This window comes from Anser brachyrhynchus (genome assembly GCF_964034855.1).
Source record: "Anser brachyrhynchus genome assembly, chromosome: 2".
Lineage (NCBI taxonomy): Eukaryota > Metazoa > Chordata > Aves > Anseriformes > Anatidae > Anser > Anser brachyrhynchus.
In genome coordinates, this window is record NC_137695.1 from 96,329,138 (window position 1) to 96,343,298 (window position 14,161).

Consider the following 14,161-nt stretch of genomic DNA (forward strand, 5'->3'; position numbering starts at 1 on the left):
ATTGAAGCATAGACAATATAAATTTTCACAAACAGTATCTAAACTGACAAAAAAAAAAAAAACACAATGGTAGTTCTGTGTGGGGAAAAAACAAACACCACATTAATGCTTTTTGAATTAGCTGTGCCATGTCAGAGCAGACTGGCATTTCAATACAAGGAGTACAAAGTTCCAAAATTATTTAAACACTGTGGCTCCTATTCATTTGTGGTCAGTTCAGTTTCCACCTACAAGTATGTTAGTAAAATCCTACACTTAGGTATACCACTTTTGCCTGTTGTCCTGTATATTTTCATCAGGAAAATTTGCAAACTTATTTTTTTTTCTTTTTTTAATAGTGGGGAAGTATCTCATTGTTACACTTGAAAATATTCATTCATTTCATGGAACTGGGTATTAAGTAAGGCAAAGAAGAATATAGGAGACATTTCTTCTCAGAAAGAGTAGTCAGGCATTGGAACAGGTTGCCCAGGGAAGTGGTGGAGTCACCATCCCTGTGGGCATTCAAGGAAAGGTTGGACCTGTTAAATAATAAATGTTAAATAATTCCACTGTTACACCGTTTTAATACTATTGCACCATTTTAGTGCAGTGGAGAGTGAAACTAAATGATTTACGATGTCTTGAATTAGGTGAAGATATTTATTAACTTCTCTTTATTTATCTCTCAGAATTTCTTTTATTTTCACCCGTTTATAAATCTACTTGTATGTTATCAAAAAAATAAAATAAAATTCAGAATACACTCCTTCTTCTATCAGGCTGCTAACTGACAAATTTTTCAAGATTCCCAATGTACTGTTACCATCTATGATCTTGCTAGGGCTCAAAGGAAGCAAATTTAAAATGTATTAATTTTAGCTTTTATTAATTTGATCTGAAACAGAGGGGTGCAAGGGAATCAAATTTTTTGTTAAATGAAAATAAGAAAAGCAGTAGGGGAAAATAAATTAGTTTTATTTTTAAACAGCTTAGTAGAGATAATGGAAAGTAGAATGAATTAAAAATAACTGTAACATTCATAACGGAGATACAATTCTGTTTTCTGTAAATCCGTTTTTTGTTGGTTTTGACAGCAGAATATCTACTGCTCATTGGGAGGTGGGGATTGCTCTTATGCTCACCAGCAGAGGAGGACTGGCTGTGGCTGAGAGTGTGGAGATTATCAGTGGTGGGAGTGCTCGTGGTGTTCTGGTGAAGCCATCTGAGCCATCTGAAGAAGCCAGCCCTTCTGGTGAAATTTAGAAAGTTCTGAAGTTATCTTTTTTGATGGGAGCTGCACAGTCCCTAGAATGGCAGGTCTCAGGGATCTTTAAAGCAATCCTGCATAGTGTCTGCATGGCACAGCTCCAGCATGCCAAATAAAGACCATTCACTTCTGGAAAATATCAGAACAGTAACAAATTCAAGCCAGTGTTTTTTAAAGGCTCCATAAGTTTTATATCTTCTTTGCCTACAAAGACAAGTATTTTCCATTTGTAGGTGAATACAATAAAGCATTATGATCTGGGCCACAATGTTGCTTGGTGCATTTTGTATTTGAAAGCACAATACTCTGTTGATGTTGCTATGGTAAGCTTGTCTTCCCTATAACAGTACATTGTAGCTTTGTCTATTTGTACTCAATCCTTTAAATGTGACATCAAGGGAGGGATGTTTTGTGTTTAATTTCCACTCAAAATACTGTAAATGTGCTCAGTTGTTAATACCCCTGTAGAATTCTGGTGACATATGTCTTTATGTTGACAATGTTGTTACAAGGTAAATGCAGAATATAATTGCACGAGGAGATGTATAACAGCATCTTTTCTAAGACTTCTGCTGCTACAATTTAGCCAACATAATCCTGCTCTTTGATGATATCTTGTAAGTTTTTCTCTATTCTTATATTTACTCTCTTTTTACATTTCTCGCAGATGAGAAAGGGTTAAAAGAATAACAAGCATGGAGAACAAGATATGGGCACTCTCTCAGTGTTAGAAAGCTACAAACAACTGCAGGAGAGAAAAATAGCTTACAGGTCCGGCTTGACTTACCTATGCCTGTCAGTCTGCAGCTAGGCTGTGGCAAACTTAAAATCTTACATTCAACCTACTAGGTCCTTAAAAGACCTCTGAAGAGGGTTGTGGTGTTCATGCATTGCAAAGATGGATAGGAGCTTGTACAGACTATTCTGTTGATGGCAGCTTGGAGAAGTGAGCCTGGCAGTGCAGGAGAACTGCAGGGCTGCGAGATATGGAGCAGGGAAGGGGCTGAGAATGAGAAATTAGGTTTTCTACTAAGGGCTTCAGAAAGAACCAGATCTTGTCCAGATAAAAAGAATAAAGAAAAGCTTGGGATTATTGGCTGGGAAAAGGAGTTGATGGGCAAATGAAGGATACTGAATTTGGATAAGAATTCCCCAAGAGTTAAAGAACGATTGAGAGATAGCAAAGAGTTGAATGTGGTGTGGGTGGGTGACACTCTAAGAGGTGGTCAAGAAAGCTGAGTATGGTGGAACATGGAGCTTGAGTTTGGGAATCAGGCAGCAAACTCTAGCGAAGGGACCAGACCTGGTTTGGAAACAAATTAACATTGAAATTTAGAGGCAGGATGGCAGATCTGAAGATTAGGTGCATTTTGAAGACCAGAAGGGAAAAGGATCATAGGATTTAGAAAGGAATAAGAAGGAAAAAAAAAAATAGGACTAACTCCAATGGTTGCACAGAATTGTAGGCTTCTTCTCAGAGCATAAAGACTGAACAACGTTTTAGAGTTTCACCCTTCTTTTTATCTATTATTATGTATCCATAAAACCTACAGGCAAAATATGTGCCTTGTCTTCCTGCTATGCTGTTGTATAGCTTGTGATAGCTGCTAGTTACTCTTTTTGCTCAAGCTGATGAGGTGTGCAAAGTTCTAAAAGTTCATTTTGCTGATGCATGCAGTTCTACATATAATTGAATTCTCTTTCTCTTCAATTTCTTTAAAAAGAATGGACTCATGAAAATGTCAAAAGGCTGATACTGTGGCTAAAAAGTCAATCATTGAAAACCTACAGCTTGCTAATACTGAGATCTCTACAGTGTACATTTGTTCTCCCATGTGCATTATAGGACATAAGTGCAGCCTTAGTTTTCTGCAGGATGCCAGTGTTACTGAGCGTACACAGTGAGCCTGCTCTGGGCATGCACATGTATAATGAAAGAGAGAGCTTTCTGCTGAAGTCTTTTTCACTTAGAATAGAAAAAAATACATAATGAAAAGGAGTTCTGAGAAAGCTGGTCTCACGTATACAACAGTTATGTGCTAACTTGGTGAAAAAGATTAATTTCTGTTTTTACCAGAATGATTTGTTATGCTTTAGCATTTCAGAGGAAGTTTTCAGAGGAAGATAGCACTTGTAGGATTCCTTGTTTTTCAGAGGTAAATTCATTATTTGAGTTGAGCAGAGCGGTGTTTCTCAAATTTTTTAGGTCATTGCCTTCCCACTCTGTTTTTAACCCAAATTTAGCCACCCCTCTTCCCCAATTCATATCCTTAATTGTCCATAAATGAAGAAGCATGGTAGAATAGAAGGGGCAAGAGACCATCCACGTCCTCTGTGAAGAACAGACCACATGGGTTGTTCTGAGCATCTCCTCCAGCCAGAGTGGGCAGCAGCTGGCTGTGTGCTGTCACCCCATGGTACCAGCTACACTGAAACTGTCAGGAGCTGCAGCTGCATATAGCATCCCTGCGGGAGAAAACAGAGAGAAGAGAGCAGCTGGAAACCACATGCTTACAAGAGGATTTGCTGCTACCTTCTCCTCACAACTTGTCTCCGTTTATTACTATCCCCATCTCTCACTTGAAAACCTTTGGAAAAAAAAAAAAAAGTTTATAGGATAAGTGTAATCTCTAGTTATAAACTTTTCTATAGTTTTTTCAAGCCATCTGTGGAATTTATAATTTATTGCAACCTATAGTCTTTCTCACAAAGGCCCCTAAAGGTTTTTAACAACACTCATTATCTTGGTCACTTAAAAATAGAAAAAGCAGACTTTCCAGATTATATTGTTTAGGTAAGAACCTCACAGGCTACATCTTATTTAATGCATTTGTAAACGTGACTCTTTCTTATTAGTGTGAGTGTAGACCATATTACCTAATCAGTTCTTTTTGTAACTACTACTATAAAATATTCCTCCAGGTCAATTTTCAGACTTTAAATATTTATACTTTTCTAAAGCTTTTTTTTTTTTTTTAATCTAGCTAGAGCTTTTTGTGTGTATAACAAAAAGCTATGTGTTGAGTTTCCCTTAGGATAGATAGACGTATTTCAGTAGGTATATATGAGAGATCATAAGTCTGAAAAGGAGATGTGTCAGGATTCAGTAAGTTGCTTTGTGTAACCATACCAACAGTACAACAATCTATTACAGGCCATCTGCTGAAAATGAAACAGCATATGGGTACCTAAAGAAAAGTTCAATGTTATCGGTCATTCTTTGAGAGTAAGAAAGGAGACAGCAGTTTGAAATCTGCTTATGTTTGTGGTTTTTTGTTTGTTTGTTTTTCCATTGTAAATACTTGCCACTGGACCAAATTATCCATGATACTTACAGTGCCATGTAAATTATTTAAGTATAGCTTCCTGAGTTATTCATATACAGATATAGTGCTTTATAAAGCGATACAAGTGGAAACTAAATTATTTTATTACTCCCCCCATAGCAATAAAATAAATTTTAAGTCCAAAGATTCCAAATCCTAGAACCCATATTTAGATGTAAAATAAACATCCTTATTTTTGTAGGAACTGATCAGCCAAAATGTCAGCCAGGGAACAATAGGAATCACATTTCTAAAATTTACATTCATATAAATCTGGACTGGGGAGCTAAATCTCAAGCTCCTGTCACAGAAAAAAAAAATAAAAAGTTGAGCTAATGAACTATACATCTAGAAGAAAAATCTGCTTTTGAAATAATTTATGTATGTAAATTTCTGCATGGTACAATTTGATAAGGCTAAACCTCAGTAGCAATGAAAACAATGAAAACTCTGTATGAAACATAAGTGCTCATAAATGGTGCTACAACTATAATTTCTATGTATTATGAGACTAATGGATGACAGAGAAGTAAAGAACATGTCGCTATACAGTCTGAGGTAATTTATTCCTGAATAGCTTGAAATTGGATTGTAAATGTAATCAAGTGCATTGATGTCCCCAGCTATTTGGTAACGATGTAGTATGCTTTCCCACAGAATTGTTCATTAAGGAAAATATTAAAGTCTAGATATTTTAATGTTATCTCAAACAAAATCAGAACATTTCTTCTAGACCATTCAAATCCTTTGTGTACTTTTTTCCTAAAGATTGGAATCCCTTTTAGCACTAATGAGGATTCACATCCCTGGTAGAAATTCCTCCATACTAAGGGCCCATGCAATCTTCAGCTCAGCAGATGCATTTCTCTCAAAGGTAAATTTAATCTGCTATATGGACAGGATGTGGAGCTTTCTCAAGAAAGCCGCCTATCTAGCCCTACTTATGGCAGCATACAGAAGTAACCACAATGATAATGTCCATTTCTAAGGCTCTTCTCTGAAAGATTATATAGCAAGAGTGGTTTGATTCTAATAGTGTCAAATTGGATTTCTTTAGCACTTTTTTTTTTTTTAATACTACAGTGTTTTTCATTTTTATCTTTCAAAGAGAGTTTTATGAAAGTAGCTATATTATATCACTGTGTGCCCTCTATGATTAAATTAGCAATGTTAGTATAATAATCTCTTGGATTCTCCAGTGCATTGTGGCAATAATTGAGGTTCAAAGATTCAACTTCTTAAAGTTGGCATTGAATCCCTCTCCTTCTCTACCTTCCGTAAAATTTGTATCTTCTGCTCCCCATGCTTGTTCCTGTTATCTTTTGTATGATAGAAAAGCAATAAGGCATCATCTAACTGGATACTTTCACTTGGCAGCAATGCGTGGGGTCAAAACATAATATATTTGCAGTGCATTGACTGAGAAGGTGAAACTGCTCAAAGATGCTTTGAAATTATTCTGAGCACAACACAGGAAAGAAGGAATGTTCTAGAAATGTGTGCTTTAACAGGATGGTGGCTGCAGGTACTAAATTCTGAATAACAAGCATTTTGGTCGTATCCAATTGTCCATTACTATCAGTAGTACCAGGCACTCCATTACCCTGGAAAGCAGTAAAACTCAAAGTTCTCAAACTGAAGGGGTCAAAGTATATCATCACAGAAAACAAATATATATATATGTATTTTTTAAAAGTAGATATGCAAAATTTTCATTAAATTAATTGAGGTACCTCTAAGAGAGTAAAATTTCTTAAGCTCCACTTTTATTACCAGTGACTTGTTGGTCAAAAAAGCTTGCTGGTATAAAGTATGTTCTTTAAAATGTTAGCATTCACTCATTAAAACTATAATTGCAATGTGAAAAGTGTTCCCAATACTAATCATAGAACTTATAATAGGAAATATGTTAATAGCTGTTGAAAAAGTGTTGTGGAGTTATTAGGAACAAGTGCATGATGTGTTTTCAATAGTCCTCTTTTCCTCATTCCATTACACAATAGAAATTAAGAATGTATTACAGACTAGTTCTTTAAAATATTAATGGCTGTAATAACTGAAAGATAGATGGCCCTTTGCCCGTATATAACAAAGCTCACCTACCATTGACTCTCCATCATAATTTTTGTGGCACCATTCCATCTGTGCTGACCCACTGAATGAAGGGAGCCACCCTAAGGTGTCTGTTAATCATACTGGGAGAAATTAAAGGGTAATTTATGTGACAGAATATCCTAAAGGCAAAGGTCCATTTTTTTCCAGCCTTGTAGGCTTTATTTTTTTTTCCCACAAACTCTGTTATTTTTTCTCTCTCCAGTTCAGAGGTAGGGCTCTTACTGGCATGATTTCTGCTCAGTCTGAATGTACCAGGGAGAGGAACATTGGGTTTCAGATTTGCAAGAACTTCATTAATTGCTATTCATTTCATTGAATAAGGTCTAGCAAGCTTCACAGAGGGATCTTTTAAACATGTTTTCCCTCTATATTCCTTCCCAGGAGTTTAGGGAGGGGACAGCTAAAAAAAAGTTACTGAATTGCATTAAGTGTTCATCCAACTAAGTTCCAGAAGACAAGGGACAGGTCTATCAGCTAAACTAGAAAGGGTGAATAAAAAGCATGAAAGAAAGCAGAAATACCTTCTAAGCAGGCAAAAATCAATTTCTTTAAGGAAAAAGAAAAAAAATATTTATGTTATAGCCTGTAAATAGATACAAAAATATTCCCATAGAAACTATGTTTCTATGAATTCAACAAATAAATAAATAATAAAGAGCTCATAGATCTTCCTTTAAATTCAAAGATACTTTATTCTGATAAAAAGGAGGTGAAGTTCCTGGTAACAAAGTAACTCTAATAAAAACAAACAAACAAACAACAACAACAACAAAACACCCAGGAGGAAATGAAGTATTGAATCCACGTTGGAAAGCTATTTGTGAAACTCAGAGGTTACAAACTTAATGTTGCATTCTGGAGAAGTCTTCTTCACATATCTTTGTTCTTGGTTTTGAACATATTTTGGCTTTAATGTCCATGTCATAAATGAAAAGACTACATTTACATATGAAGTCAGTTTCTAATGAGTTAAGAAATAACAAAATAAAGTTTGCCTTAGCCTTAACCACAAAAAGCAAGTCTAATTATTTCTTGTCGTTGTTTGCCAAATTACCTGTTGATTCCATACACTGGTTGAGGATAGGGTCCTGCAAAGCACAATGGATGTGCTTTAGAAAACAAACAACAACACAGCAACAACAAAAACAACATAGGTTCTGTGGAAAAAAAAAAAATCGGCATTTAAAGTTGCCGTGGCAGGTAGTACATCCTGTGATATTTCGAGAAAATCCCTGAGTTTCATGAGCAGAAACTTCATCCCAGAGCCTTAGACAGATTTCACATCTTCTGTGATCAGACCACTGAGTCCAGGGCAGATAAGGACTTTGATCTTGAACTTGTCTTCATGGTCACTAAGCCAGCAGTTTTCAGAAAAGAAGAAGAGTTTCATTTGCTCATATAGTAATATTGCTGAAGAGAAAATGGCCTACCAGTTTCTGTTCTGAGTGAATTTATTTTGAAGACAGATAGCTTTATATCCAGATGTATAGTCCAGACTGGTAGCAATGGCATTTACAACAGTGGGCAGATCTGCCAGGATGAGACAGATTCACCTATCCAATCACAGATGGTAGAAAATATTATTCACGGATGCTGCTGTATGAGAGCTTGGCTTCAGCAAGGAGTCAGGAGCTCTCCTAAAAATGGATTTTTTTAGCTACTATGCATTTTTCCCAAGACTGAATTTCTGTATGCTAGGAGGAGGGTGAAAAGGGGGAAAAAAATCAGAATGTTCCTCTGAAAGAAGAATGATATATCTGATGGTAAGGAACCTCAGTTGCTCATGACTTTCTTTTGTCAGTCAATAGAAATCCTGTTGGATTCACAAGATCTGAGTCAAGACTCCTTCAGTACATCTGGTGTTTCGCAAGGAGTGAATGTACTGAACTTAAGGAGCACTGGTGGGTGTGAGTAATGGCTAGAGCTAAGGAAAGCTGGGCTTCCTGCAGGTCAAGTGGGGAGATCAGCAGACCATTTGGAATTGCTGCTAGTGATATGCCAGTGGCAATGGCAGAGTAAATGTATGTGAGGATAAAATTGCTAATCATCTGCAGAAGTAAAGCTCTTTAAATAGCTGGGGGAAAAAGAAGCTCCAACATAGGTTAGCATTTATGTTTTCTCCCCAACAGTGTTCACATACAAAGATATTAAGATTTTTTTTTCCTTCCTGCAGTCTAAAATAATTTCACTGACGTAGATGTTAAGCATGAAAAGACAATATATATATATATAGGGCAATATATATGCCCTATATATATATATATATATATATATATATATATATAGGGCAATCCTAACATAACGTGAGAGACAAATTGGGTTACCCCTTTTCTCCCAGTAAAGGCAACACTGTTAGAATTCAGTGCTCTCAACACCCATTGATTTGGCCTCCAATTTAAAAAATAATTGAAGCTCAATGTCTGATTCTGAAAATGTAGTGTTTTGGTGAAGAGTTCTGCTCAAGAGCTGCATTACCGCAACAGTTTTGCAAAGTACAAAGCTGGATCAGATTGTGTGTGTGAGGTGGCTTCAGGAGGCCTGCTTTCAGCCTGTTTACCCTGAATGCAGCATTGGCAGTGCAGTGTTTTACAGCACTCACTACAGATCACTTGCTCAGGTTGTCTTATAGACTTTCTTTTCCTTGCCTTCATCCTGGCAGTTTGCTGTCTGGCACAAGTAAAGGATGAATAACACCTGCTGCTTTGGACAGCTGCTGTTATGTACCTTTCCCCTTCTGTATAGAAAATGGCCATTCACAATGAAATGCGGGAAAAAAAATGCTCCAAGAGATGTCCAAGAAAAAGCTCTTTTGTTTGCTGTATTACTGCTTCTATTTTCTCTAACAAGGAAATATTATCTGGAAGAAAAAAAAAAAAGAAAAGAAAAGAAAAAGAGAGAAAAAATGAAGGCTAAGAATTATCAGATCTGCAGTAGTGCGAGGTCAGATGCAAATAAAAGATGAGCATGATCAAGAAAGGGCGCTTAGCAATATGATCCTGAATAGGAAGTGATAATGTCAGATATAGCAATTCCTTTTGACCATGCTTATCAGTGGTTTATCAGTATTGCTGATTTTAATAGTCTCCTTTCACTCTTTTGCTTCTGATATTGATGTACTACTTTGATTAACATTGTTAGGTCTTGGTAAATCTGCATCTGATGCAACACTAGTTTCAATATCAATATAGTCAGTATAAATTGGGAAGGCAGTGGGTTAGATACCTCTTATTTTACCTGTTCTAGTTCTCCTAATAGAAACGTTTACTATTTTAATTGGAAATATAAGGTGTCATTACTGATTTGGGTTTTGCTTATGTTGCTTATGTTTTTTCTGTTTTGGTTTGGTTTTGTTTTGTTTCTTTGTTTGTTTTACAAGGGACTTTTCTGGGTCAGTAGAGCAGAGGGAATTCTTTCCAAATAGCTTAAGTTTCTCAAATGTATATCTTTAGCTGAAGTTAATGGTCTTCACACACTTATGGCAAGGGATGAGTAGAAAGGAAGGGACACATTTCAGAGCACTCCTTTCTCTGATCTGAAATTGTACCTGAGGTAGGTGGGCTGGATTCTCCTTTGGAAGACAAGGCCAGACACCTAATGGTTAAACAGCCAACTTCAATAAAATAAATACCATCAATTACAAAGAAAGACCTACCAATATATGCCAATAAAATTAATTAGCTAGCCATTTAAGAGTGAGGAAAAGCAATTTTAAAATCTGGTACATTGGAAAGTTTGTAGAACAAGAATTCCCATGTGATTTTTTTCAGATGTTTCAGAAACAGGTAATGAAAGTTCTTTAGAGTCTATCTATTCATTATAATGGAAAAATAGCATTACCCGAAAGTAAGAAATACCTTAATTAAAATGTTAATTCTTAAAGAATAATGTTTCTGATAAATGTGAAAATCTTCCATGCACGCATATACACATAAATATAGTTGCATGTATATTTTCTGAACAGATCCTCAATGAGACCAAGATCCTAGGAAAAATATAAAATACTGTAAAATGGGTGAATTATGCATGGATTCAGTATGAGTCAAGGGTAGCTGCTACGTTAGTTAACTTCTAGTTGGTATAATATGACCCTCTGAGTGCAATTTGAAAAGAGATTATGATTTTGTAATCCTTTCATGTTGTTCACAAGAGTACGTAAGATTCGATGCACTTGGCTTGGTGAGTTAGCAAACAGTGAGACTGTGAGGGGTAATTCTGGAATTGTACAGTCCACTGGATCTTAGGGCAGGTGGAGGGAAAGGCTTTAGATGCAATGAATGACTCCTCCTGTGAATGGCACATTCTTGCTTTCAAAGTGGTTGTCTCTTAAAATCTATCCAGTGGAGGACAATGGGCTGCCTCTCTCTCTGTCTATAATATGGGTTCCTTTGCAAATCATAGCCTGAGAGTTAACACTTACCCTGATTTCTGGGCAAGAACATAGGAAGGACCATCTCCAGCACTCCTTTGAATCCAGCAAAGTATTGTGTCCCAACAAAAGCACCGAAGGTTCCAGAGATGACTGGGAAGGGACTGGGGACAGAGAGCACACTCCCAAAGGGACCCTGATGGAGTAGTGGCTGAGGGAGGACTGGCTTCTCCTGCTCATAGGTCTTCTATAGTACTTTCTACTGGACAGCTTGTCTGGTAAAAAACACTTCTAACTTTATTAGAAAGCTGTTTTCAGGATCACTATATGGACAGAAGTGTCCAAATCTCATCTAAATCCAAATTCTATTAGGAAATGACTTCCCATGCTTTTCTAACTTATGTCTCTGCTCTTACCAGGAGCAGCACTTAGGTATATTTCACCTAAGTCCTGTTTAGAGGCATCGGATAAAAGATGAACAATGAATGGGAATTTTTTGCAGAGGGTAATCTCAGTGATTAACAGCCTTTTTTCAGCTTTGATTGTAACTTTGTAAACAACTTAAAGGTTAGGCATAATTGTGGTTTCCCAAAGAAGACCAGATACAGAGAATCTTGTTTTAATACCTGCTTTCCTTTTAGTTTAATGAGAAAATACATTGCAACAACCTCCTAGCCACCTCTCCACCAAGACACCTTTTCCTTGCAAAGTTCTCTTTACCAAACTGTTCAGCAGTGAGAAAAAACACAATGAAAGCTGCATCTTTTTCCTTCACCCTCCCTCTCTGATGAGGGCAGCATGATGGACATGCTGCTTCATTACCTGTGCAAACATATTGAAAAGTATTGTTTTCTGGGCCTTTCTGATGATGTTGGCTACATGGATTTAAATACCTGGTCTCACAAAATGAAAATAATGCCTCAAGTCCTTTAAATCATTCTGATTGCTTTTTTTTTTTTTTTGCATTATTTTTACACTTGATTTACTCCAAATGTTTTACAAAATAAACTAGCAGTTCAATAGAGTGGTGTACAGTACTGCAGAAACTTCTTTCAAAATCAAGAATGCATCTCACTATATAATATGAAAAACAAACTTTTAAAGTTCCTCTTACATTATTTCAAATTATATTTATTTTTATTCTTTCCTTAAGCTTGATAGGAGTTCAATGCAAATACAGTTTTATTCTAGGCAGGAATAGCATCCTTGCCTATATTAAGATTAGCTGACACTTCTGGCTTTGTAAAGCATTTTCAAAATCTTAACAAGTTTATCAAATTGAACTGAAATAATCACATTTTTTGAAGCCTCTCAGACTTAATATTTTTGAATATTTCATTCAGATTAAACCAACTCTTTCTAAGAAAAGTACGGAAAAATATGTGGATTTGTTCATGTTAAAACAATTTGGTAATATCTTTTGAATATTGGATGAGTGTTCATTGGGAACGGAAGTACACGTTCATTTAAAAAACAGAAACATAAGCACAAGAAGACTGACATCAAGTTCATTTAAGCCTGGTATTTTGAACATGCTTACAACTTTGCAAATGAAATAATGCACTTATAGTGTATTTTATCTCTGTTGCTATTTGTGGAAGAGTAGAAATAACATAGGGATTGCATACAGCTATACAAGACTGCAACATATAGTTTGGCTTGTTCTTATTAGCATTTTTTCTTATTGAATCTAAAATTCATGCAAAATTAAAAACATGTTTTAAGTAGTATCTGCATAAAAGCCTCTCACTATTGTAGTATAGAAAAAATACATCATCCTTTTCCATTCCCTAGATAAAAGAGGAAAGAGTTATATACATAGAGGAAAACCCACACCTCCAAAACCAACTTAACTTTAAATATCTTGCAAACATGTTTTCCAGATCGAAGAAGGCTATGAAAAAGTGAACACTATAAATCTTTGTGAAGACTAAGTTCCTGCTCAACTCCTGGTGTTCTGAGAGATGTCACAAATATTTTTCCACATTTGCATAAATAAACATAATAGTAGATCTCTAAAATATACTTTTTTTTTTTTCTAAGAGTTAATATTAACCCTGGACTTCAATATTGATATTTAAGAAAACTTTAGTTTTTAGAAGTCTGAATGTACTTTTGATATTTCTAATAGCCATGAAACAAACTAAAATAATTGTGTCTTCTTGCTTTCATCTTTTGATATTTCTGAAACTTTTCTGCATTCATTGTTAAAATACTTTTTTGTTAGCAACTTGTGTTTTTCTCCCTATATAGGAGTAAAGCTGTACAGGGATCTATCTATGGCTCATGGGAATTTCCTTTTTTTTTTTCTCCCTTTTTTTTTTTTTTTTTTGTCTCTCCAGATCATTAAAGACCAGAAGCTACTGGTGATAGTTGGAGGGATGCTACTGATTGATCTTTGCATCCTGATTTGCTGGCAGGTTGTGGATCCTTTGAGAAGGACAGTGGAAAAGTATAACATGGAGGTATGTCCTCATGCCCAACTAATACTCATGGTTGCGTATCTACAGCTTTCTATAGGACCTGGCTATATACATTAGTTTATATGAAAGCAGGTCAAGTTGCATCTTTGAGGGGAAGAAAGGTTCAATTTTTAAAAGTACATAGAAATGGAACAAATGCAAACCAAAAGAAATCCTATCTGTAGTTGAAGGTGCCACATTTCTCTGCACTTCTGAGAGATTTTATATGAAAGTGTTGTAAGCACAGGAGACTTCTCTGCTAAGACTCTCTATTAGAGTCTGTTGCAATAAATAATAGATTATCAGAACCCATTAGCAGATTTCAGTAAGAGCTCATACAAGATAAGTGAAGGAGAGGTCACTGCTTAGATGGCATTCTTTGTGGAGATGCTCAGGATTTATGTTTCCTACTGCTATATTTATTTTCAGTAATAGCATGTGCAAACACACATACTGATTGTTCCTATTTTAATGTCATTCCCAGAAAGGTCATGCTAGAGATTTTGTTAGGAAGGAGTAAATAGCTTAATGCCACCTGTACACATTTTCCAGCATTCTGGTAAGTTTCTAGTAAAGGTTTGGAATGGAACAGAATGGAACAGAACAGAACAGGACGGAACAGAACAGAACAGAATAGGATAGG

At 35.9% G+C, this 14,161-nt stretch overlaps 1 protein-coding gene across 6 annotated transcripts in view; it reads left to right on the top strand.

The window, feature by feature from the left end:
* GABBR2 (gamma-aminobutyric acid type B receptor subunit 2) overlaps positions 1-14,161 on the top strand; it is a 477,830-nt gene that overhangs the window by 327,338 nt on the left and 136,331 nt on the right. For all 6 annotated transcript variants that reach the window (XM_080580419.1, XM_080580424.1, XM_080580420.1 and 3 more), the window contains one exon: positions 13,399-13,521. In XM_080580419.1, the coding sequence (XP_080436545.1) occupies positions 13,399-13,521 (123 nt within the window). The remainder of the gene's footprint in view (positions 1-13,398; positions 13,522-14,161) is intronic.